This window comes from Hemiscyllium ocellatum, chromosome 2 (genome assembly GCF_020745735.1).
Source record: "Hemiscyllium ocellatum isolate sHemOce1 chromosome 2, sHemOce1.pat.X.cur, whole genome shotgun sequence".
In the NCBI taxonomy this organism is placed as follows: domain Eukaryota; kingdom Metazoa; phylum Chordata; class Chondrichthyes; order Orectolobiformes; family Hemiscylliidae; genus Hemiscyllium; species Hemiscyllium ocellatum.
Window position 1 is genome coordinate 11,220,124 of NC_083402.1, and position 26,997 is coordinate 11,247,120.

Sequence of the window (26,997 nt, forward strand, 5' to 3'; positions counted from 1 at the left end):
ATCAGAGTTAATGTTTTAAGTCTGGTGACCCTTCCTCAAAACTCAGTTCTTCACTTCGGAGGAAGGCTCATCGGACCTGAAACATTAACCCTGATTTCTCTTCGCAGATGCTGCCAGACCTGCTGAGCTTTTCCAGCAACTTTTGTTATTGTTTCTGATTTACAGCATCCACAGTTTTTTCAGTTTTGCTGTGATGTCAGACCTTCAAGCCAAAGACCAGAAACAACAAGAATGAAAGCCATATTCTGAGGTTGTGAATCGTGGATTTTGATTTATTTATTGTTGCCTGGGTCCGAGTGGACTGCCCACCCTTAGATCCCCCTTAAGAAGGGGGTGATGAGCTGCCTTCTTGAGTTGCTGTAGGTAGATCCATAATGCTCTTAGGGAGGGAATTCCAGGATTTCGACGCAGTGACACTGAAGGAACGCCGATATATTTCCAAGCCAGGATGGTGAGTGGCTTGGAGGGGAACTTGCAACCGATGGTTTTCCCATCTACTTGCTGCCCTTGTCCTTCTGGTTGGAAGTATTTATAGGTTTGGAAGGTGCTGCCTAATTTCTACAATGCATCTTATGAATAATAGTACATGCTTTTGGTAGTGAGCAACAGTAGCAAAGGGCTGGATGTTTGTCGATGTGGTGCTAATCAAAAGGGTTGATTTGTCCTGGATGATGTCAAACTTTGAGTGTTATTGGAGCTACACTCATGAAGGCAAGCAAGGAGTATTCCCTCACAGGCTTTGGGGAAATCAGGAAGTGAATTACTCGCTGCAGTTTGCATTCCAAACCTTTGAGCTGTTCTTGTAGCCACTATGTTTATATGATGATATAAACCCCCAGGATGTTGATATTGGGGGATTATTTGATAGAGCAATAATTCTTATCCAGTTTGTAACAAGAGCTATAGATGTTCAAATAGAGATTCAAATCAGGAGAAGACAGGCCACACAAAGGCAGCATTTATTGCCCATCTAAATAAGTTGGTGATAAGCTGCCATTTTGGATATAATTTCATGATGTGCTTGCTTGGTCATTTCTTAGCAGCTCAGATACTACCTCCCAAAAAAAACCTCTCGCTTAAATATTGTTAACATTTTCTAGTTCTCCCTCTGTCTGCAGAGACCTACCAACTGTCTCAGCATTTTCTTGTTGGTTTCAGATTTCCAGGATCTACATCTACAGGATCAGATGGACGGACAAGGACAATGAGTTGAATGACATCCTTCTGCATTGTTGGTTTTAACATTTCTCTCAAACTGAAATATTGAATGCTACAATACACCAAAATCTTTAAAATTATTTTAATATAAAAATAATTTAAACACATTTAAGTTGTGTCCTATTAGAGAAAGGCTGGGGATTCAGGAAGTAAAACTTTGGTAGAACAAGTTACAAAAATACAAAGCAGCATGACTAATATGCAAGGAAAATTACAGTTAGAGCATTATTAAAGATTATTATAGATCTGACACAGCTGAAACATTGTGCAATTATGAATGACCACTGGAGCCCATACTCTGTATTGGATCCAATGATGCTGCTACCGTTAAATGGACCAATTTATTCACAAAATGTCCATTCTTGTGTTTTTCATACACAAACATCTGGAAACCTGATTAAGAATTCTGGAAATTCCATCACGTATTTTACTGTCTCATACCCTGTTGAGGAACTGGAGATGACTAAAGGATGTGGAGATGTCACAAGGCTGAATGGAAACTCTGGTTGGAGAAGGGTGAGGGTGAAGGGAATTTTGATTAAAATTAGACCAGTCAGGTAAATCAGGATTTCTTCAGAGGGGGAAGTGGGAATCTGCCTCCCAAAGTTGTCGAGGCTCAGGGAAAGACGCAATAGTAGCTGGCCCATAGAAACATTTTTTGTTATTCCACTCCTCCCCAGTGGTTGGATTACAAAGCCGATGCTCCATTTGTATGGAGGCTTGATCACAGCCTACCCTGGACTAACTGTTCAGCTCGGGGTTGCATGCGACGCCAGAGCTCAGAAAAAAAAAATCACAATTGTTGTGATGTAGGAGATAGCTGTTCTGCCCATTGTACCTGCAACAGCTCTTCAAACAAGTATCATTTCTGGTGCTCAATGAGAGCTTGAGCCCAGATATTGACACTGTACTGCTTCCCCCACGCACAGTCAGCTTTGTAAAACCAAAACACAGGTGACTTCCAGCACATCCTAACCAAGTTCACGTGTATTGTACCATGTGATTGTATGGTTTTAGAACAAGTCACTCAAACCTCTTTATCCAGGATGAAATGGTTTAGAACAAGACTTTCAGCAACGTCAGAAAGTTGAGCAGGTGAAATCCCTGCAAAATTACATTGAATAAGTACAGACACAGAACAACTTCATGGCAGAGAAAACAGGCTCAACCTTTATCAGTTTTAAAATAACGAGTTTTCAAATGAGCCTTAACACAAACTGGCGCAATAAAATTATCACTTTTTTAAATAACTCAATAAATAATTGTTTGATTTAATCCATTTTCCATTGTGGAATTTCCCCAATAGTTGAGCTTTACCTACACGCTTCAATGTGCGACACACATTTTAAGTTTGGCACTCGAGATAATCTCCATCCTACCATAACTTTGTGGCGAGACACATCTGGCTACTAGTGTTAGCCTTCAGAGACAGTGTGAAGCTGATGATTCCAGCAGCAGTTAATGGGATTTTCCCAATGCCTAAGGCACCAATCTCAGGAGTGAAGGGAAAGCTACCCATTTGCACAATGGCCCAGGCATCAGAAACAGGAGGTACCAGTCTCAGACAGTTATAGTTTGAGGCTGAGTGTAGGAGGAACCAGAGACACAATGTGTGAGGAATGTGGCATGCTTTGGAGGACCTGGTGTTTTCAGGACTATGGCTGTTTCCTTCATTTGACTAATTTTATGACCTGTTGTACACTTGCAGATTTGGTTAAAGTGATTAACTTCTTTTGGTTACAACTTAAAACTCACTTCATTAGCTCTGTTACCAGCTGTTTGTAAAGTGATTTTTAATTTTATTCCACATTCTATTTTGCTGTCTCTCTCTCTCTCACATTTAATTTCAGGATGCAAGCTCTTGCTATTGGTATACCCTTTCCCTCCTCAGCCCTCTCCTCCTTCCCAACCCAGTTCCACACTTTCAATGAGAAAGGTGTAACTTAACCCCAGCTAATGTGCACTGTATCCAGACAGTGACTTTACATAGTGTTAAATGCTGGAACCTGCTTTATTCCTGGCTCCAACAACAGATTTAGTTTTACCACATGGCTTCTGCATTTATATAGTGCTTTTCTCAAATGCTCCAAAATGCGTCACAGCCAATGAAGTAATGTGCAAGCTTCCAGAAACAGCAACTTCATAAATCGGGGTTTGGGGTAGGCGGGGGTTCCCAGGAATGGGACCTGGTGACAGTGAAGGAACACTGATATTATTCCAGGTCGGGATGGTGGCGGTGTTCCCATGTATCTGCTGCCCTTCTCGATAGAGGTGGTCACGAGTTTGGAAGATGCTGCCCTAGGATCTATGGTGAATTTCTGCAGTGCATCTTGTAGATATAACACACTGCTGCTGTTGGTGTTGAGGAAGTGGATGCTTGAGGGTATGGTACCAATCAAGCAGGCTGTTTTGTCCTGGATGGTCTCGAACTTTGAGTGATGTTGGAGCTGCACCATCTAGGCAAGTGGGGAGTATATCATCACACTTCTGATTTGTGCCTTGTAGATGGTGAACAGGCTTTGGGGAGTGAGAAGGTGAGTTACTCACTGCAGGATTCTCAACCACTGACCTGCTCTTAGAATCATAGAACCATTTGGTCCAACTTGTCCATGCCAACCAGATACCCCAACCTAATCTAATCCCATTTGCCAGCACCTAGCCCATATCCCTGTAAACCTTACCCATCCAGATGTCTTTTAAATCTGTAATAGTACCAGCCTCCACCATTTCTTCTGGCAACTCATTCTATACACGTACCACCCTCTGTGTGGAAAAGTTGCGCCTTAGGACTCTCATATCTTTCCACTCAGCTTATGCTCTCTAGTTCTAGACTCCCCGAGCCCTGGAAAAAGACATTGTCTATTTATCTTATCCATGCACCTCATGATTTTATAAACCTCTATAAAAGTCAACCCCTCAGCCTCCAATGCTCCAGGGAAAACAACCCCAGCCTATTCAGCCTCTCCCTATAACTCAAACCCTCCAACCCTGGCAACATCCTTGTAAATCTTTTCTGAACCCTTTCAAGTTTCACAATATCCTTCCAATAGGTTTGCATTTCCAAAATGCACACCTCACGTTCCAAATTAAACTCCATCTCTTTATGCTCTTATAGGCACTGTATTTACATGGATAGTCCAGTTCAATTTCTAGTCAATAGTGATCCATTAGGGTGTTGTTAGTGATGGATTCGGTGATGGTGGTGCTATTGAATGTCAAAGGATAATAGTTAGACTCTCTCTTGTTCAATTGGCCATTGTCTGCTAATTGTGTGATGTGACGACGTTGCTTGCCTCTTCTCCATTCTCTGGTTATTGTCCAAGGTTTGCTCTCATGGACTATTTCAGTACATGAGGAACCATGAAACACTGCTTAACAATTCATAAATCTTCCCACTTCTGACCTTATCATGAAAAGTAATTGATGAACCATTTGTACGAAAATGTTTAAAAGTTACTATTGTGCAGGCTTTTCCTATGAATCCAGGAATTTTCTTGACGTTGGTTCATCAACAGCCAGTGTCCAGGTATTTCTGTATTTGGACATGGACTGCTTCAGTATCTGAGTTGTCAGAAATGGTGCTGAACGTTATGTAATCAGTGTCAATGGGAAGATCCCAGGATGAAGGCACCTCAGAGTCAATGTTTGCTGCTGGTGGTTTGATACGAGAGAGGTGTAGGTTCACTGGCAGCACTCGGAGATGTGCCTGAGGCACTCATCGCTCACCTCATCATTGAAGAGTCTCATGCACTTGGGGCACTGCAGAAGTCCTTGTTGCCTGGCCTCAGTACCTGGGCTCCCGCTGGACTGTAAGGGGTGGGAGATCTTTGCTGGTGTCTCCGTACTATTACCAAGGAATGGTGCCTGCACATTAGGCTCCAAGTAGTAGGGGCTGACCCTGCCATGGTGACGGGCAGCTGCATCCCGGTGTTCCTACAAAACGATAACAGGCACGATGAGCCTTGCTCAGGGCTTTATACAACAGCCTCATCAAATAAACATTACAACAGTGACACCAGAAGGTAATTCATTGTTTCTCAGCAATAAAGCAATTTCCAAGCTGCAAACATTGTCACATAAATACAATTCATTCTTTATCACAGAGGGCGGCATGGTGGCACAGTGGCTAGCACTGCTGCCTCACAGCGCCCGAGACCTGAGTTCAGTTCCCGACTCAGGCGACTGACTGTGTGGAGTTTGCACGTTCTCCCCATGTCTGCGTGGGTTTCCTCCGGGTGCTCCGGTTTCCTCCCACAATCCAAAGATGTGCGGGTTAGGTGAATTGGCCATGCTAAATTGCCCATAGTGTTAGGTAAGGGGTAAATGTAGAGGTATAGGTGGGTTGCGCTTCGGCGGGTCGGTGTGGACTTGTTGGGCCGAAGGGCCTGTTTCCACACTGTAAGTAATCTAATCTAAGTAATCTAATCTAATCTAGATTGAATTCACTGATGTAGTCAAATTTGAAGGCACAGCAAGATTCCACAAGAGGATTGTTTTTCCTTTGACATTATTATGAAGGGGCAGGGGGTGGTTGATGCTGGCATGGCATTATTAAAACAAAAGACTCAAAACTATATGATCCCAGTCATCCTGAACCACTTTACATAGGCATATTTTTTTGAAGTGTGTTCACTAACAGAAATGTGCCAGCCCTTCTGTGCACAGAAGATCTCAAAGTGAAATCTGTGTAATCTGTTTTAGTGGTTGATGCTTGAAGGATAACAAGGGAGAGCTCCCCTGCTCTGAACCAGTGCCACAGAAACATTAACATCCCTCAGTGAGAGATTTTGATTAGCGTATGGAGAAAGACTGCCCTGAGAGTATTGCATACAGTGTACTACACTGGGACCTCCAGCCAAGGATAGGATTAACACACAGAGCTATGGCTGAAACCCACAGCACAGACTGTTTGCTGAGCTCACACTGATCCTTCACAGTGTATTTTCCTCTTTTCAGCCTTATCCTTTGTTTTTTCTTACCTGTTTCCTTGGCAACTGCAGCCTCAGGCAAGCCATCTCTTCCTCGAGCTCCTGAATCCGGCTTTGGGCCCGTTCACGGTCCTCCCGTTCTGAATGGAAATCATCTTTGTAGACGAGGACCTGGAACCAAGTCAACTTCAGTTAGAGGATGCAGGGAGGGAGGGGAAAACAAAGACAAAAACACCAGAACATACCAGCAGATACACAGGCAGTGGATCAGAGACAGGGTGACAGGGAGAGGTTTGGATTGTGATGGGTTTGGATTTTAATCATTGAATTAGGGTTTTCTAGTTGATTTGCTCTGCCTCATTTGGGGAACTGGTGGGAGGAGGGGAACAAATATTTTCAAGATTTTATCCCAAGTCCATCGCTGGGTCCTGGCTGAGAGGGTAGGACTGTGGTTGGAATAGGGAGAGGTCATGGGGAGGAGTTCCAAGGCTGGGGGAAGCCATACTAAACCTGACTCTCAAAACTAGGCTACAGACAACTGGACAAAGTTTGCGTAGCTCTTCCTGAGATTAGCAAAGATTTACATTCTTTAGACAAAGTACCTGAAAATTCCTTTTGGGAATAAAAGTGAAACACACCTCATGCTGAAATCAGCCTATCAGGCACTGTCACTGAAACATTACACAACCCATCATCAAGGGTAGCACAGTGGCTCAGTGGGTAGCACTGGAACCTCACAGCACCAGAATCCCAGGTTCGATTCCTGTGGAGTTTGCACATTCTCCCAGTGTCTGTGTGGGTTTCCTCCGGGTGTTCCGGTTTCCTCCCACAGTCCAAAGATGTGCAGGTCAGGTGAATTGGCCACATTAAATTGCCCATAGTGCTAGGTGCATTAGTCAGAGGGAAATGGGTCTAGGTGGGTTGCTCTTCAGAGGGTCGGTGTGGACTGGTTGGGCCGAAGGGCTTGTTTCCACGCTGTAGGGAATCTAATCTAATCACATTTTACCACAAGATTCACTAGAGACTGGTGGTTCCTACTTCACCTACATTAAAAGAATACTTATGCTGTCAAGGTCCAAAACAGTAAATGACATCATATATTAATTCTAGAGACAGCCGATGTGAACTCTACCGACTGAATGGCCTCTGTGCTGCAATAACTATAAAGTAGTTCGTCAACTCTTTATTGATGGGTTGGAATACACATTCCTGCTAACTACCAAAGCCAAGTTTCAAAGATGGACAATAGTCTGGTTTGTCAGAGTGGCCATGACAACAGAACTACCAAGGCAAGCAATGATTCACTTCAGGGCTTTTAGTGAAAAAAAAGAGAAGTTGCTAGGTTCCTGACAATAGATGATATTTCCAATCCCCAGCTAATTGTGGCTGAGATGAGTCATGAAGAGCCTGGAGTTGCAGGGAGTTAGAGAGGAATTTCCCCTAAACATGTGTAAATCCAAAAAGATATCCCGGCCAGAAATTAGGGCAATTTGTTAATGGGAGATTGAAGATGCATCAGTAACTGCCTGGGACACACTCAATCAGTCCAATGAGCTTTGAACTCCATAAGCACGGACATCATCACTCCTCCATCTGTTTGGATGCATAGGATATAGTTTCCAGAACTTGATAATGCAATCAAGAGCAAACAGAATGATATTTGGAGACGACAGAATGACAAACAGATGGGGAAATAGGAGATGAAACACAATGCAGGGAAATGTGAAATCATGCATTTTGATCGGAACAGTGAGGCAATATTAACTCACTCCGATTTTAAAAAGAGCAGGAAGGTCAGGGCTGGTGGTGGTTTCTCTGTCTCAGTACCTGTTGCTCCAGCATTTGCACTCTCTCATTGGCAGCAGCTTCAGCTGCCTGTGCGGTTTGTAGCTCGTCCCGGAGTTGTTGAATGGTCACCCTTTCCTTGTCCAGGCCATCCCGGAAGCCTGCCAGGCGCCCACATTCTTTCATACTCTCCTCCAGCAGCCGGTTCAGCCTCAAGATCTCCTGCTGCAGCACATTCTCGTTAGCCTGAGGGGCACTAAGTCCAGTTCGGTCAACCCTGGACTTCAGATCCTTCAGCTGCTGGTGAAGGTTCTTAACATACTCCTCTCGGCTGATGTCATACTTTTGCCATTTGGCATTAAGGTCTTCCACCTGAGAGGATTCAAGAGTAAGGAACTGTTAAATAGCGCACATGCTTGGAATCGTGGACAGTCTTAGCTATGTTAGTGCTGTGTGTATAGTGCTGCACTCAGTGAGATCCCAGATCTGCAGTCTCCAATCTGGAGGGGAGCAGCAGAGATTAGGGAAAAATATCAGCAACCTTCCCTAACACCCAGTGGCAACTGTTTCATCCACAGTGTGATAATCCTGAAACCTCAGACCGAAGGCCACAGCTGGAATACTATCCACAGTCCTGTACCCCTTATGTAGAAGCAAAATATACTGGCAATGAAGGAAGGATCACTACACTGATCCTGGGTACAGAACGACTGTCTTACAAGGAGAGGTTGAGTAGGTTGGATTAGATTAGATTAGATTACATACAGTGTGGAAACAGGCCCTTCGGCCCAACAAGTCCACACCGACCTGCCGAAGCGCAACACACCCATTCCTCTACATTTATCCCTTTACCTAACACTACAGGCAATTTAGCATGGCTAATTCACCTGACCCGCACATCTTTAGACTGTGGGAGGAAACCCACGCAGACACAGAGAATGTGCAAACTCCACACAGTCAGTCAGTCACCTGAGTTGGGAATTGAACCCGGGTCTCTGGCGCTGTGGGGCAGCAGTGTCTAACACTATGCCACCGTGCCGCCCACCGGGCCTGTACTCATTGGGGTTTAGCTGAATAACCTTCTTGAAACAAAGAGTTCTTATGGGAATTTGACTGGGTGGATACAGAGAAGTTCTTTTCCCTTGTGGGAGAATCTAGAACCAGGGTATTATCTCAGAATAAAGGTCACACATTTAAGACAAAGAGGAGGAGGAACTTCTTCTCAATGGAATCCTTTACCACAGACGGCTAGGGAGGCTGGGGTGCCAAATATGTTCAAGACAGAGATAGACAGATTATTCTGTAAAGGAATCTAGGGTTATGAGGAAAGTGGAGTTGATGACAGTCAGATCAGTCATAATCTCTTCAAATGGTGGAGCTACCCGATGGGCTGAACGACCTCCTCCTGCTCCTACATCTTTACAGTCAATCCTGTAAACAGCCTGGTAAATAAGGGTATTCACCGTCAGATATGAGAGAGCAACCAAACAGGCATGGGACTCCAGCGACACACACCATGTGACTTCTAGTGCACTCGGGCTTAGTGTGTAACACACAGGTCTTTGAATCAGAGAGGAAAATGTGTTGCTGGTTAAAGCACAGCAGGTCAGGCAGCATCCAAGGAACAGGAAATTCGACGTTTCGGGCCAGAGCCCTTCATCAGGAATGATGAAGGGCTCTGGCCCGAAACGTCGAATTTCCTGTTCCTTGGATGCTGCCTGACCTGCTGTGCTTTAACCAGCAACACATTTTCAGCTCTGATCTCCAGCATCTGCAGACCTCACTTTTTACTCTTTGAATCAGAGAGTATGACAAAAGGCTGTCTTTCAGATGAAGTTAAACTCAACACCCGACCATCTGTCCTCCCAAGTGGTGTAAAAGATCCCATGGCAACTACTTTGAAAAGAGCAAGGACACTCTCTTGGTGGCCTGTCCAATCACTTCACTGGCCATTTATCTCACTGGTATTTGCAGGAGCTGCTAGTTTTTTTTTTAAAGATTAGATTAGATTACTTACAGTATGGAAACAGACTCTTCGGCCCAACAAGTTCACACCGACCCGTCGAAGCGCAACCCACCCAGACCCATTCCTCTACATTTACCCCTATCTGCCAGATTTCAGTACCAAAACCACAGCCACCAAGAGTGAGGCGAAGGAAATCAGGTGCTGTTCAAGAGACCAGAACCAGAGGAATGCAAAAACTGGAGAGGGCTGGAAAGAGCGTGCAGAGCTCAGTAAACGGGAAAGCCCAAAGGGGAAAAGGGGCGGGAAAGGACAGGAATTTTAGAACAAAAAGACAGGCCTTGTTTACTGCAGGTTTAAAGGGGGCGTGGTTGAATCTACTTACATAAAGTACTTTCTGTTTGAGCACTCGGTTCTCCTCTTGCAGTTGACACACGTTGCTGTCTGGTGAATCAGTTTGATGTAACTGTTGAGGCAAAGGTTACATTGTCAGGCTTTTGCTCAAACTTTCACAACCTTACCAAATTAGACCAGGAACCTTGATTGACGCTACTATGGAAACACACGGTCAAGTTATTCTTCTGCTCTTTCACAGCAATGAAGTGTTTTCAAAAAGATTATTTTCTTGAGCCCTTTTCTTTTATATAAAGCATTACACATCCAAATGACTGCAGCAGTTCAATGAGGAAGCTCACCACTACCTTATCCAGGGCAACAGGAGATGAACAATAAATGTTGGTCCAGCCAGTGACACCCACATCGTACAATAATAAAAAAATTACCCAATTAGGTACAGAAGGGTCCCTTCACTTCCAAAGGTTTGCATAAGGTGGGTTTCCACAAAGATGAAAACATTAAGTGACCAATGGCAGAAATGTATGGATTCGCAGTTGGAGATTCCTGCTGCAACCTCCAGGAATTTGTGACTGGAGTTGGCACCACTTATGTTATGGATGCTTACACAGTTTTAAAATGGGTCAACCTGGCCAAGCCACTTTCTCTGAATTTACTGGGAATGGCTCAGTTTGTTTGGCACTATTAACATCTCTGATTCCATGGGGTCCTTCTCTCTCATTGATCCTTCCTTTCACAGTCACTCTCACTTCCTCCAGTAATCCTTTCATTCCCAGAGACTTTCTGGTCTTACTTTGCAGATCAATCCCTCCTGCCCTTTCCTTAGTTCCCTCTTCGTTTCCCTCCTCTGTTTTATATCTCTCCCCAACATTGACAGGAGGTGCCAATCCAACCAGTCACCTCTCTGGTCATTCGAGGTGAAAGTGAGGACTGCAGATGCTGGAGATTAGAGTCGAGAGAGTGTGGTGCTGGAAAAGCACAGCCGGACAAGCAGCAGGAAAATCGACGTGTCGGGCAAAAGCCCTTCATCAGGAACAAGGGTCAAACGTCGATTTTCCTGCTCCTTGGATGCTGCCTGACCTGCTGTGCTTTTCCAGCACCTCACTCTCATCTCTGATCATTCTGCCTGGGTTCATTCCCTCCATACATCTCTTTTAAATATAAATTCTGAAGGCATGACAAATACAGATTGCCCATTACTTTAAATTAAATAATAAGCAAGTGGGATCCGACTTCCTGCACACATTGCATTCCAGAATAAACTCCTCATTCAATAAAGGCCTCCATTAAATGAGGAAATTAAGGTCAAAGCAAGTTCAACATATAATCTCACCGAACACACTGCAGAGTAAATCTAAGTGAACCCCAAGGGCATGCTAAAACAATTACAAAACACTGCTACTTGCTGATTTAATATACACCAGGATTAGGTTGCTCGGCTGTCCAAGCTTCTTTGTCGATGATCACTAGCAAGGCTAATGTGTTGATATTTTGAACTCCACACTACCATCTATTGCTGATAACCTTCAATTCCTCAGCCTAAGATGCTATTAACCTTTACCTTAAAAATATTCAGTGACCCCCACTGCTTCTAAGGCAGAGTTCCAAAGTCAAATGACCCTCACGGAACTGTTCTCCCCGTCTGTTTAAAATTTAAAAATCCCTTAATTTTAAAACAGTGGCCCCTAGCTTGGAATCACCCACAAGAGGATGCATCCTGTCCATGTTCACCTCATTGGGAACATTCAGGATCACATCCACTTCAATCAAGTCAGCCTCTCACTCTTCTAAACTCCAGTGAGAAGAAATCCAGCCTCTCCAACCTCCCCTCACGATACCTCCTGGTATCAATTTAATAAACATCCTCCAATGCATTTACATCTTTCCGTACGGAGACCAGAGTTGCACACAGTAATCGAGATGTAGAAATGAATTGGAACTCATTACATTACAGGGGAAGACTGGCACTCTATACCCTTCGACAAACCTTTCTACAAAGCATTTACTGTTCATTTTCAAAGGTCAGCTTAGTAAATGGAGCCAAGTTTCAGTTATGTATAGAGTCCAAACTCTGGTTTCTAGCATCTGCAGTCATTGTTTTTACCTCTTCTGAAGCTGGGCTGACTCTCTAGATCAAAGCAGCTTGGGGGAGGGGCGGTGGTTTAATGAAGCTATTTAAAATCACACCTAAGCAAGGAGGAAGTGTTGCCACTGACAGGAATGTCACTAACTTGGGGGACACCAAAGGCAAGTGGTAAAACATCCAGATGAGAAGCTTTTTTTAATATATAAAAAATAAGAAGTTAGTAAGATTTGAAATGCATGGCTTGAAAAGGGCAGAATTAAAAAGAGAACTGGATAATTCAAGAAAAGCAAAATCCATACAGCTATGTGGACACAATTGGGTTCATAGAATAATCCAGTTATTCCCAAAAAGCTGCACAGTGGGGATGACCAGCCTCTGTTTTGTAAGTTTCTAAATGCTCATACAATATGGCTACCACGAAATTTGGAAATTAGACAAAAGAAAATGTTTTTGTTAATAAAGTAATTCAGTTAAAAAGGAATCGGAGGCAAGCGATCAAAATTATGTCACCAGGAAAGTTAATTATAACGTGGTGCAGCGCTATAGATACCTTTATAACTATCTTTTCTAAAACCTTGTTTCCTGCTGTTGGAAAGTCCCAGCATTAATCAAACAGATAAAATGGAGGATGGGAAAGTCCACACTTCACATCATGAATAACCTCCGACATCAACTGACTGGAAATAAATCTCATGTCGGTGCCTGGGAAATTTCAAACCTATTCCTTGGGAATCATGTTACCCCACTGTTGTTGTTTTTAAAACCTTATATTTCTGCTCGTGTTGTGTTTTGCCTACAATTTTAAATTTTCAAAAAAGTCCAAAAGGTTTTCAAGGTCAAACAGCTGAGAAAATCCAGAGGGTGGTGCAGTGTTTGGGAATAATTTTTTTTAGGGGGTTTGGGGTTGCAGGATGTACTGTCCATAGAAGGTCCAATGCACAGGGTTGTGGCACAGTGTTAGCGTCTCTACCTCTGAGCCAGGAGACCCGAGTTTGTCTGGCCAGCTCTAGATGTGCTCATTAACATCTCTCAACAGGTTGATTAAACAATAAAAATAAGTCAGTCTGCTGGATAAGAATGCCTATAAGGCCGAGGAGTTAAGAGTATCCCAGCTCTGGTCAGGCCTGCACAGTGTTGGTTCATCATGCTTCAGAGATCAGGCTAGAGGGGCTTGGTGTTTTATTGTCACTCACCAATGCACCTTTTGATAACGCTTGTTCCTTGAAAACTAACAGAAGGAGCTACTGCCTCACAGTAACAGACAGACACCATAATCTTGTTCAAATCTCAGTAAATGTCACATTAGGCTGAGACAGTGAGTTAAGGGGGATTGACAAATGGTGAACATTGAGATAGCGATGTGGGGAGGGGGAGAGAGAGAGACAGACAAATAGGGGAACAAAATGAAAAGACAGACAGAAAGAGAAAAACAAGAGAGAGACAGAGAATGGACAAGTTGGGGAGCAGTGTTAAAGCTTCCTGGTCAGCCGGGACATTCATACTGAGAGGAATGGCACTGTCAAGTATTGTGCCCCCATGGGTTTACACTATCAGGACCTGACAGACCTCCTGACCATGGGTCCTGTCAGTAATTCATAAAGATGTGAAGATTCTTTTCTCTCAAAAACAAATCAGCCTCCAACATGATGGACAAGAAGCAGATCCATCTGTGTGGCCACATGTCTGGCAGGGTGGTGTAGATGCAGGCAAGTTAGTGAGATACCAAGGGAGCCAGTCTAGACCTCAACCCTGATCAAAACCATTATATTTTGGGTTGAGTGAGGGCTTAGTACAAAATCCCCTCCCCACCAACTCGGCGCCATTCACTAGCTCAACACCTCCCACTTTTATAGCCGAATGTGTCCAATTGGGAAAGGTACCGGTAGTGCCTCGGCATCCTGTTTGGTAGGGTTCTGCTCCTTCTCCATCCTGTGCCCAGTCTTTGCCTGCTGATCCTCCAGCTGCCGTGCCAACTTCTGGCACATGTCTGCAGTGCTCGCCAGCCGCAACTGCAGTTGTTCGGTCTCATCTGCCAGCGAGCGGCACCACAGCCTCTGGGTGGCATGAAGCCTCTCCTTGTCCCGCAGGGTTTGCTGCAGCCTGGCAATCTCATTGGTCGCCTCGTGCTTCGAGCTGCTCACCATCTGCTCTACTTCACGTTCCTTCTCCCGGAGCCGTAACTGGACCGCCTGCAGATCCTTCCGGAGGAGGAAGCGGGGATAGAGAGAAACAGACCAAGTTAGTTTCATTTAACAACTGACCCGGTGCCACAGTAATTGACTCTCACACTGAGCTGACACTGCCAGGGCAATACTCAGCAAGTGCCACACTGTCAGAGGTGCCTTCTTTTGGTGGAGTTTAAACCAGCACCCCCCAAAAAGGTGTTTGTGAAAGCTCCCAATGAGCCAATGTTTAGAAGAGAAATATATCTCTCCATCCTGGACAGTATTTAACCCCCAAGCAGCAACAATAAATATTGATCATTTGTTAATGTTTGTGAAGAGAGTTTGAATGTTTGTATTCAGGAAAGGTGCTATAGAAATTCAGCTTTTTTACTTTTCTAACCCCTTTGGCTTACATTTCTGAATCAGTGTCCGAACTTGATATTTTTCCCCCTCTGCCTCATTTACGACAAATATTTAATGAACTGAATTTTTTTTCCCCAATCCCGCTTTGCAAGGTAAACCTAAATTTGCTCTATGAACCCACAACCTCTATCACTTAAAAAGCACAAGAACAGCAGATCCATGGGAACACCACCTCCTGAAACTTCCCCTCCAAGCCACTCTCCATTCGGATTTGGAAATATTTCTTCAGTTGTCACTGGGTCAAAGTCCTGGAATTCCTACACCACATGGGACTACAAAGGCTTAAAGCAGTGCCTCACCACTATCTTCTCAAGTGTAATGAGAGATGAGCAAGAAACATTGCAAGCAAAACACACATTCCATAAATGAATCAAAAAAGTTAGGTCGTTCTGATTAGATTTAGCAACTTCTAAAATTCTGGACTAACCTCAGCATTCTATGTTGCAACACTTAGCTGTGACGTAGCAAGCCTTCCCCTGTCCTTCTCACTGCAATGAAAACACTCATTTTAATCTAACTTTCCTTCTCCACCCTGTGTAACCCACCAATTACCTGGGGGAACCTTTCCCCAATGTTACAAGACAGAATTTTGTCAATAATTCTCTCGTTGTGCACCTTGACTTGCCTAACTTCAATGTTAAGTAAATGTGGCCAGGAATCCTCCCCATTAAGGAAGGTAATCTATAGTTTACTCAAGAAGAATTGAAGCTGGTAAAAGAACAAACTTTCATTTATATAACACAATTCACATCTTCAGGATGCCATGATGGCCTTCACAGTAATTAAAGCGTGTGGAAAGACATTGGATCAACTTGGACTATATTCTCTGCAATTTAGAAAGAAGAGGATGAATTTCAGAGAGACTTATAAAATTCTAATAGCATTAGACAGGGTAAATACAGGAGAAATATTCATGATGACCAGGGAGTATAGAATGGGGGCTCATAGCCAATGGATATATGGTAGGCCGTTCAGGACAGAGATGAGAAGAACTGTTTTCACCCAGAGTGTGGTGAGCCTGTGGAGTTTTTCCAAGCATTAGATGTAGTTCCTAGACCTAAAGGGATCAAAGGGTCTGGGAAGAAAGAACAGTGCACTGAATTGGGTGATCAGTCATGATTATATTGAATGGAACAGCAGGCTCGATGGGACAAATGACCTACTCCTGCTCCCTTTTTCTAGTCACTATTGTTTTGTAGGCAAGGAGGGCCAATTTACACACAGCCAGCTGCCACAAAGAGCAGTTGGTAAAAGGGATAAATATTGGATACCCAGGAACACCCTTTTCACCAGAATAGTGCAATGGGATCTCTGTAACCATCAGAGAACAGCCTTCGTTAAATATCCCACACAGAGTGCAGCGCTCCCTCAGCGCTAAAGTGCAGCACTCCCTCAGGACTGCAGTAGAACAGCAGCCGAGATGATTTGTTCAAATTTGTACCATAGCATTCTGGTTGAAAAGTGAGGAACTACCTATGGATGAAGGTCACCCAGTACAGACTATTGTGTTGAAAAATCTCCCATGGAATACCTAAATCATCCAATCATTCAAATTGAATAATGCAAATAAATAGAATCTACACAGTGTAATAAAAGGCCATACAACATTGGAAGCCTTTATCCTTTAACCCCATCAACATGTCCTTCTAATCTCTACTTCCTCATGTGTTTACCTAGCTTCCTCTTAAATGCATTGATGCTTCTCATGTCAGCCATATCTTTTGGTACCAAGTTCCGCATTCTCTCTAATCCAGGAATCAAACAGTCGTTTTTTAAAAAAATACTTTCACCGATCGTTTGAGTTAGCCAAGCTTGAAATATACAGTCCTCAAAATGCCACTGAGTTTCCTGCATAACCTTTCAGGTTTCTCTGTAGCCACTGCTACTTTACCCTAGCGATCAGACCTACTTGGTATTAATAGATCAGTTTGATTTACGCATGGGTGGGAAAAGAGATTGTGCAGAAGGGGGAAGTCCATAACAGAGTAACAGACAGTCACAGAGTAATTCTGGAAGCAGCAGAACGTCTGCAAACACAAATCAATTTCGGTCTCAGAAATTCACAAGTACCTGTACTTGGTTATTCAAATCATGGGAAAGACTAGCAGTCAATGCTCAACCCTTCCAAGAGGAAAGTGACTTGGGTCTCAGGCCATCTCAGAGGGTGGTTGAAACGCAGTCACATTACTGTTGGTCAGGAGTCACATGTAGACCAAACCAGGCAAGGGCAGATTTCTTCCTTTATGGGTCATTCCTAACCAGATTTTAAAAAGAAAAATCCAGTGATTTTGTGTTTGTGCTTATAGGCGCTGACTAATTCCAGGTTTACATTATCCCTGCTTCTTTGCTGAAATCTGATCTCGAAATTATTAGTCCAGGCCTGTCATTCTATGTTGGTATAGTACGCTGTTCTCAGTTCGGAGGGACATGGCTTGCAGAGGCCACACTGAGTAATTTCATATCCCACAAGTATTTGAAGAATGATCAGCATGCTTTGCTCTTAACTACTCAATGATTGAACAATCAGTCTGCTGCATCAAACCACCACTGACACCAACACAGTGGGCCTTCTCTGGGTAACTTGGTACGGTCACAAAAACAGCGTCTTTGCCAGTGATAGCAACATCCAAGAATCAATATTACAAAAGGAGTGTGGCGAATGGTTGCCGGCCTTTCTGGAAACACAAAGGGTGCAGATAGACAACGGGGGAGCCACGAGGAAGGAAGGACTTCATAGAGTCAACACAGAAAACAGGAAAGAGGGTTGAAGATTTCTAGCCTCAGAAATAGGAAAACCAAATCTCTGGCCAGCAGCAAGATGATTGGTCATATGTGATTCAGCGGATCATATTTCTATCACTAAACCAGAAAGTTGCAGGTTCAATTCCTACTGCAGACAATCAAGCACAAAATCTAGAATGACATTCCCAGCACCAGAATGAAGGTGGCTTCTTCCAGATGGGAGGGACATAAAGATTCAATGGCCCCCATTGAAAGGGGAGGACAGGATTCTTCCCTGGTGTCCTGCACAATATCTATCCCTCAGTCCAAATTAGCAAAGTAAAATTCTCTCTTATTGTTGTTTGAGAGAGGTTGCTGTGAGCAAATTGACTGCCCTGTTTTCTACAATTAACAACACTTCAAAAAGGAACTTCAAAGTGTTTTAGGATGTCCTGAGGAACTCGAGGTGTTTTCTAAAAACGCAAATACATTCTTTCTTCAGATGAGAAAACCCAACGTTGACTGTGTGACAACAAAAGGAAATGAAGTGTGTTAAGGGCTTGTGGTATTTATGGTCAGCTAGGTTGATATGATTAGCTTTGTAACAAGTAATAATGAATGAGTTTACCAGAAGATGAGTGCCTTCACTAGATATTAGAGAGGTAAAAACAATGACTGCAGATGCTGGAAACCAGATTCTGGATTAGTGGTGCTGGAAGAGCACAGCAGTTCAGGCAGCATCCAAGGAGCAGCGATATTAGTCATTCGATCAAGTGACTCTGAATAGCATTCACTCTTAGGTTATAATTTGGCTCAATATCATCCCTCTAACAAAGCAGGCAAATCACTTTCTCAACTTATTACTGGATCAGTGGGATATAAGAAGGTGTCAATTTCCACTGTTTGCCCTTCTAGGTTCCCATCCCCTCAGGGAAATGTCTCAGTCTCAGCCTTACTGAGCTAAGCAATTCTCATTCAAATAGACTCCAGCTCCTTTCACTGGAGAAAGGGTAACCAATTCAGGGTTATGATGAAAGGGTACATGGGATGTGAGGATGATAAATGTGACTTCAACTCAGAGGCATGAGAGGTTTAACAGCCACACTTGACACTTCAACTGGAGTGTGGTAGTTCAGACTCCTGGCCACTAAAGGAGGGAAGTTACACTGTTATGCCAACTGAGACCATTGCTGTGCAGTAGGAAATTAAACCTGTAATTTTCTGATTTGGAGATGAAAGTGTGATCCACAGAATCACATCTGATCAATCATCTTGTTGTTGGCCAGAGATTTGGTTTTCCTATTTCTGAGACTAGGAATCTTCAACCCTCAAATTCTTGTTTTCTGTGTTTACCTCGTGGCTTTCCTGTTGTCTATCCAATTGATTCACAGCACCTTTTGTGTTCCCCCGTGTGGGGAAAATCAAAACTAGAGGTCATAAATGAAAGATGGTCATTAATAATCCAAATCAGGAATTATATATTCCTTATCATCACAGTGAGTAGCTCAGGCAAAAACTACTGATGATGAGCAGGGCAAGCTATGTAAACACATTGGAGTGAAGGGGAATATGTTGAATTGAAAGGGTGAGATGAAGAGGAACAGATGAAAATTTGTGAGGGCACAGACTGATGAAACTGATTGGTGTTTTTTAAAAAAAAAAGCCACTGTGCTGGAAACCTATACTAAAGATTCTGCAGTGAATTTTCCCATATTTTGGAAAAGCACAGCTCTCTCTCTCAGTGGTGTCTTGTGGGGATGCGTTCTGCAAACTCCATCCTGCAGGATGGATGAACTTCAGTGAACCACAAACAAACAATGAGGCCCCACTACCACACTCCAGTTTATACCTCTCATGCCTCTGGGTTGAACATCCATTTCAGGGCCACATACACACTATCTGTGTTGACACTCCTAATGCTGTACTATCAGAGACACTGTGTTTTGGATGAAGCCCTGCCTCTGCCCTCTCAGGTGATTCCACAGTACAGTTTTGTGGAAACGCAAAAGTATTCTTCACAATGACCTGACCAACTGTTTACCCCTCAGTCACTGTTACTGCAATAGATTGACATTCATTACCTGTTTGTTTGTGGGAACTTGCTGTATCTAAAATGGCCATTGCATTGCCTTCACTGCACAGCAATGGACTTGAAAAGTACCATTACCTGGAAACACTATGGTAAAAAGGCAATTTATCAGATTCTCTAATGTTTTCTTAATAAAAAAAAGTTCCTTTTAATCCATCTGACATTTATGAAAAGAAAGAATGTAACAATTTATCTTTTGAGAAAACTTTAAAAAACTTTGTTTCTTCCCCCTTGTGTTGTGGCCATCAAATGCAAAGTCAGCACTTATTGCCCATTTTTAATAAGAAGTTATTAGTGAGTCCTCTGGAGCCTCTGGGAAGGATTTGATACAACTGATTGACTCACCACTCAAAGCCACTATTGGTGGCATTGGAGTCACACAGGTAAGTCCAAGAGGCTGGTTTCCTTTCCTCAATGACGTTAGTTGAATCAGATCTTATTCTCCCTTAAACATTTGCGGGTGCCTCAAATCCCAAGTTGATCTCAAGGTGAGTCACTTACAGTTTGGACTCCTAGCCACTGAAGGAGGGAAGTTACATGGTCACGTCAACCGAGACCATTGTTGTGCATCAGGAGCCACACAATCAGCTTACGCAGATTTCAGTAGAGTTTTTTTTAAAAAAGACACCCACAGAGTAATTCACTTTGATTAGATCTTTTAACTTTGTGCCACATCCCTTCAACTAAATGCAGGAGGTAGCAATTCCGGTCATTGTGCCTGTACAAGCTTTTTAATGAGAAATTCATTTAGTAATACTCTCCAGCTTCCTCCTGTAACTCTGCATTTTCTTCCTTTTCAGATAAGTTTAAATCCATTTTGAATGCTGCATCATAACCTGCCTCCACCACATTCTCCAGTAATTCAGTCTGGACTTTAGCTGCTCTCTGTATGAAAAAAGCCTTTCTTCTCATTTGCCAATTACTTTAAATTTGTGCCCTCACATTCTTGATCAATCCACGAGTGGGAACATACTTCTCTCTATTTACTCTGTCCCAACCTTTCATTAATATTGAATAAGACAGATGAATACTGCAACAAAATATCCACTCAACCTTCTTTCTTAGGAGAACAATCCCAGAATCTCCGAACTGTCCTCAAAACTGAAATTCCACGTCCCTGGAACCATTCTGATAAACATATCTGAGCAAAGTAATTCCTTACCCCTAAGCAGCTTTTATTTATTTGTGAATCAACCTGGATTACACATTTTCCATAATGCCACAGCAAGATTTCCACCAGCATCCTCAAAGCTCCAGCCCACCCTGGCAATGTTTTTCTACAACCTCTACCATCAGGGAGAAGGTACAGAAGCCTGAACATATGCACCAGCCGGTTTCGTAACAGTTTCTACCCTCCTGTTGTTAGAATACTGAATGGACTCACAAACTTTTAACATTCGCCTGTACCTGTGTTTTTGTCTTTGCCAATGTCTACTTATTATTTATTTAATGGGTGGCACAGTGGCTCACTGGTTAGCACTGTTGCCTCACACACCAGCGACCCAGGTTCGATTCCAGCCTTGGGCGACTGTATGGAGTTTGCACATTCTCCCCGTGTCTGCGGGAGTTTCCTCTGGGTGCTCCTTTTTCCTCCCACAGTCCAAAGATTTGCAGATCAGGTGAATTGGCCATGCTAAACTGCCCCATAGTGTTAGGTGCATTAATCAGAGGGAAATGGGTCTGGGTGGGTTACTCGGAGGGTCGGTGTGGACTTGTAGGGCCAAAGGGCCTGTTTCCACATTGTAGGGATCTATTCTAATATCTATGCTACTTAACTTTCTGTATTGCTCGCAAGACACAGCTTTTCACTGTGCCTCCGTACACATGACAATAAATTCAATTATAATATTTTTTAAAAATACCAGATACATCTTTACAGATGTTTCTGCCCCTTACCTCGTTCAGCTTGATGTTCTCCTGCTGCCAAATCCTTGATGAATCCGCCAGCTCCTTTTTGACTTTACCCACCTCTTGCAACAGACAGTCCACAAGGGAGCCGGACGGGCCGAAGCTGACCCCGGGCTCCTGGCCGAAGCTGACCACCGCGGTGCTGCCCTCGTGGGCGGCCAGGCGAGCCTGCAGCTCCTTGACCAGGCCGTCCTTCAGGGCGAGCTCCTGGCTCAGGCGGCCCACTTCCTGCAGCGTTTCGTGGTAGAAGGTGGTAATGGCGTTGTAGCCTTTCAGCCTGGCCTTGGGGACCCGGTTCTCCCTCGTCAGCCGGCTGCTGGCCTCATCGTTGTCCACAGACATTGCTTATAAATGCGACCACCAAAAAAAAAACAAAGTTATCAATCGAGATTTTCTTCTCAAAAGTCCAAGAAGTCTTTAGAAAAAGGATATCTAAACGAAGACATTGCGTGCTGTAACAAATTGTAAAAAATGTTACCAAAAATTCCTCCGTCTCTAAATATTAAATTTTGATTGTCAAAAATGTAACAAGTAGCAGAAGCTGTCCGTATTGTCAGCGTTACATTGAAGGCTAATTATTGAGAGACACTGTAGCTTTTTTGTGGATTCTCTGAAATGAGACTGAAGAGTTTACTCCGACTCAGTTAGTAAATATGAAAAGAGGTTAAGTCTTGTCCTCGGGGTAGTGACTGACTGTGTCCATTCCGTTCCCTCCATGTCATTTCGCAATCGGCGTATTTCCATCCGACAGCTCGGGAATTTCCTCCCAGGGGAATCCCCCCGTCCTTCTCCGGATTTTTTTTTTGTGTCGTACTTTTCTCTCTCTCTCTCGCAAAAATAAATGTCCAACTCGCTTGCCCCTCTGTCTTATTCCGATTAACATTTGCTGGTTAAAAGCTCCAAGAAAACCACTCTTGTAATTAAAAAAAAGGACAAAAGCACAGGCAGTATATTTTTAAAACATTACACGTGTTTGTAATGAGAAGGAACTACTCGGTTGACGAAGGCTTTTTTTTTCACATGACGTTTTGACGCTTCCTGTTCGGATTTACCCTTTTGTTTCAAATGAGGGATATAAAACCTTTAAATTCTGATCTTTGACATCGACCCCTCTCAAAAATAAATGTATACATTTCACATTCATTACACAACATTCCTTCTCCAAGTGGGCGTTCATGACCGGTCACAGCAACATCCGCGTCACGTTTTTTTCTCAGAATTTCATTTCAGTTTCGTGCGAATTCCTTTTTGAGAGAAAGCAATTGGCACTGGTTCTCCCGGGACCAGGCAGAGCGGGATCGTGAGCATATCATGCTGGAAAGTTTTGTAAATGAAGCTACCGACCGGAATACTCTTCAAAACTACGCTTTAGGATTATTTGATTTATGTGGGCATTTTCTTCTGTCATCTATCAATTCCAGGAAGTGATGCATTACTGAGTCTTCTTTGACAGATGATAAGTCTGACCCCTGTGGGAGGTTCAGTTATAACTCTTCAGTAGAATTTAGGCCACGGAAACAGACCCCGCTGACACTTCCCAATGAGGAGTACCTTCACCAGCGGTGTGTTTATTTAGCTTCCCCTGAAATGTTATTGACTTTATGCTAATAAAAGAAAAACAGTAAATTCTGAAACAGCAGATACCTGAAAGTTTTGTAGCTACTATCCTCTCTACTGGTAAGGCCTTCTTGATTTGGTTTGCTGGAGTAAACACATTTGCTGGTATAACTGTTGTCTTTAATGATGTTGGTTATTTAATGACAGCTGCCTTGAAGAAGCTCTCTTCTTTAACCTACTATTTAATGACAGCAACTAGTTACACTGATGTGATAGATTGAGAGGATGGGCTCCTTTGGTAAATGGTAGAGACTTTACCTGACAAAGGCACAGCGCTCCAAAAGCTTGTGATTTCAAATAAACCTGTTGGACTATAACCTGGTGTAGTGTGATTTTTGACCTTGTCCACCCCAGTCCCCCCATATCATATTTACATACTAGTAGTGACTAGATTAGATTAGATTCCCTACAGTGTTGAAACAGGCCCTTTGGCCCAACAAGACCACACCGATCCTCTGAAGAGTAACCACCCCCACTTTAGGACTACTCTTGGGGGGTGGTGTGGTGGCTCAGTGGTAGCACTGCTGCCTCACACCACTAGGGACCCAGGTTCAATTCCTGCATTGGGTGACTGACTGTGTGGAGTTTGTACATTTTCCCTGTGTCTGTGTGGGTTTCCTCTGTGTGCTCTGGTTTCCTCACACAATCCAAAGATGTACTGGCCAGGTAAATTGGCCATGCTAAATTGCCCAAGTGTTAGGTGCATTAGTCAGGGGTAAATGTAGGGGGGTGGGTTACTCTTCGGAGGGTCGGTGTGGACTTGTTGGGCTGAATGACCTGTTTCCACACTGTAGGGAATCTAATCTAAAACAGTTTCTCCCAAAATTCCTATTGGATCTTTTGGGGACTAGTTTCTATTTTTGTTCTCTAGTTGAGGGTGCCATCACAGAGCCTCTCTGGTTCTGGTTAGATATCTTGGCTTTGCAGATCAGCAATGTGTGGCTAGGCTGAACCATCATTCAGGTACAGGGCTTAGCAATAACAAGCAGCTATGAAATGTGGGCCTATTCACAGAAAAAGAACTCAAACGTCTTAACCAGTACAAGAAACTGAATCCCATTCTAACAATGATGTCCTATTGAGAGACAGCTACCTTGTTAGAGGTGCCATCTTTTAGATGAATGCAATAAAAGTGAACTGACCATACAGGAATTAGAACATAGAACTGAACAGAACTGGAACAGTCCCTTCGGCCCATAATGTTGTGGAAAACATGACGCCAAATTAAAATGATCTCTTCTGCCTGCCCTTGGCCCATATCCCTCCATTCCTTGCATATTCACATGCTTATCTAAATCTCTCTTACATGCCCCGAACATATCTGCCTCCACCACTATCCTTGGCAGCATGTTCCAGCCTCCTACCACTCTCTGTGTACCCCTCACACCTCCTTTGAACTTTCCCCTCTCACCTTAAATGCATGCTCCCTAGTATTGGACATTTCAACTCTGGAAAAAAGATTCTTACTGTCACAGAATTTATAGCAAAAGATGACAGTGTTATGCAACTGAAATGATATACTAAATAATATTTAATTGAGGGTTGTTCTATAAATCATTTCAGTTGCATGACACTGTCATCTTTTGCTATAAATTCTGTGACTTATGGTCCTGCTTGACAACCACCTGATGAAGAAGCAGCGCTTCAAAAGCTAGTCCTTCCAAATAAACCTGTTGGACTATAACTGGGTGTTGTGTGATTTTTAACTTTGTCCACCCCAGTCAGCACCTCCAAATCAAAAATAAACAAAGAATTGCAGATTCTAAGCTAGACAGGATTGACGTTCACAAGGAGGATGTGTTAGCAATTCTGGAAAGTGTGAAAATAGATAAGTCACCTGGGCCAGATGGGATTTATCTTCAGATTCTCTGGGAAGTCAGGGAGGATATTGCAGAGCCTTCAGCTTTGATCTTTATGTCATCATTGTCTACAGGAATCATGCCAGAAGACTGGAGGATAGCAAATGTTGTCCTCTTGTTCAAGAAGGGGAGTAGAGACAACCCTGGTAATTATAGATCAGTGAGCCTTACTTTGTTTGTGGGTAAAGTGTTGGAAAAGGTTATAAGAGTTAGGACTTATAAGCATCTAGAGATGAATAAGTTGGCTAGGGATAGTCAACACAATTTTGTAAAGGGTAGGTCATGCCTCACAAACCTTACTAAGTTCTTTGAGATGGTGACCAAACGGATGAGGGTAAAGTGGTTGATGTGGTGTATATGGATTTCAGTAAGGCGTTTGATAAGGTTCCCCATGGTAGGCTATTACACAAAATATAGAGGCATGGGATTGAGGGTGATTTAGTGGCTTGGATCAGAAATTGGCTAGCTGAAAGAAGACAGAGAGTGGTGGTTGATGGAAAAACTGAACTCATCCTCGAGTTCAGTTACTCATGGTGTACCAGAAGGATGTATTTTGGGGCCACTGCTGTTTGTCATTTTTATAAATGACCTGGATGAGGGCATAGAAGGAAGAGTTAGTAAATTTGCAGATGGCACTAAGGTCAATGGAATTGCGGACATTGCAGAAGAATGTTGAGGTTACAGAGCGAGATTTACGAGAATGTTGTCTGGTATGAAGGGAAGGTCTTAGTAGGAAAGACTGAGGGACTTGAGGCTGTTTTCATGAGAGAAAAGATGGTTGAGAGGTGACTTAATTGAGACATATAAGATAATCTGAAGGTTTAGATTGGGTGGACATTGAGATCCTTTTTCCTCGGACGGTGATATCTAACATGAGGGGACATAGCCTTAAATTGAGGGTTGATAGATATAGGACAGGTATCAGAGGTAGTTTCTTTACTCAGAGAGTATGGAACACACTGCCTGCAACAGTAGTAGACTGGCCAACTTTAAGGATATTTAAATGGTCATTGGATAAACATATGGATGAAAATGGAATGGTGTAGGTTAGATAGACTTCAGATTGATTTCACAGGTCGGTGCAACTTTGAGAGCCGAAGGTCCTGCACTGCACTGGAACATTCTGTGTTCTATTACAGAGATATGGTTACAAGAATATCGAAGCTGGAAACTAATTATTCAGGTATATGCAACTTCTCAAAAGAACAGACAGAAGGAAAAGCTGGCAGGAAAGGTTTGTTACTGTCAGATGGAATAAGTAGGATAGCAAGAAATGATCTTGGATTGGAAGACCTAGAATCTGTATGAGTGGAGATAAGAAGTAGGAAGGAGAGGAAAACATGATGGAAATAACCTATAGAAACCCATCGATAGCAGTTCTGCAAAAGAAAATAAATTAGATAATGAAGGCATTTTAAAAAGGCAGTACATTATTCACAGATGACTTTAAAATTCATGTTGATTGGGATAATCATATTGACAGAGGTAGCTGCAAGGAAGACTCCGAGAGTGTAACTGAGACATTTCCTAAATCAGTATGTTGTGGATCCAACCTGGTGATGTGTAATAAAGCAATTTTAATAAATTATCTTGAAATTAAAAGTTCCTCTGAGGAAACATTGACCATAACATGGTAAAATTTAATATTTAGTTTGAAAGTGAGTAAACTGGATCAGAAACTGCTCTGTTAAACCTAAGATAATTACAAAGGAATGAGGGCAGAGCTAGCTGGAGAGTACCGGGAAAGGAGTTTATAAAAAACACAGTTGATGAACAATGGCAGACATTTCAGAAAACAGTTAGTGGCTCACAACAAAGATTTATCCCAGGTTTGTAGGAAGGGGATAATCTAACCATGATTAGCCAGTTAAAATAGTATCA

The 26,997-nt window shown here is 43.1% G+C and overlaps 1 protein-coding gene across 1 annotated transcript; it reads right to left on the reverse strand.

Annotated features, from left to right (window-relative positions):
- Positions 1-1,345: 1,345 nt before the first annotated feature.
- Positions 1,346-22,079, reverse strand: tnip2 (TNFAIP3 interacting protein 2). The gene is made up of 6 exons (XM_060834575.1): positions 21,629-22,079; positions 14,215-14,532; positions 10,280-10,360; positions 7,974-8,303; positions 6,198-6,317; positions 1,346-5,151 (listed from the first exon to the last, which is right to left on the reverse strand). Exons 1-6 carry the CDS (start codon positions 21,980-21,982, stop codon positions 4,900-4,902), a joined length of 1,455 nt encoding a protein of 484 aa, XP_060690558.1. The 5' UTR covers positions 21,983-22,079; the 3' UTR covers positions 1,346-4,899.
- Between the last annotated feature and the right edge of the window lie 4,918 nt (positions 22,080-26,997).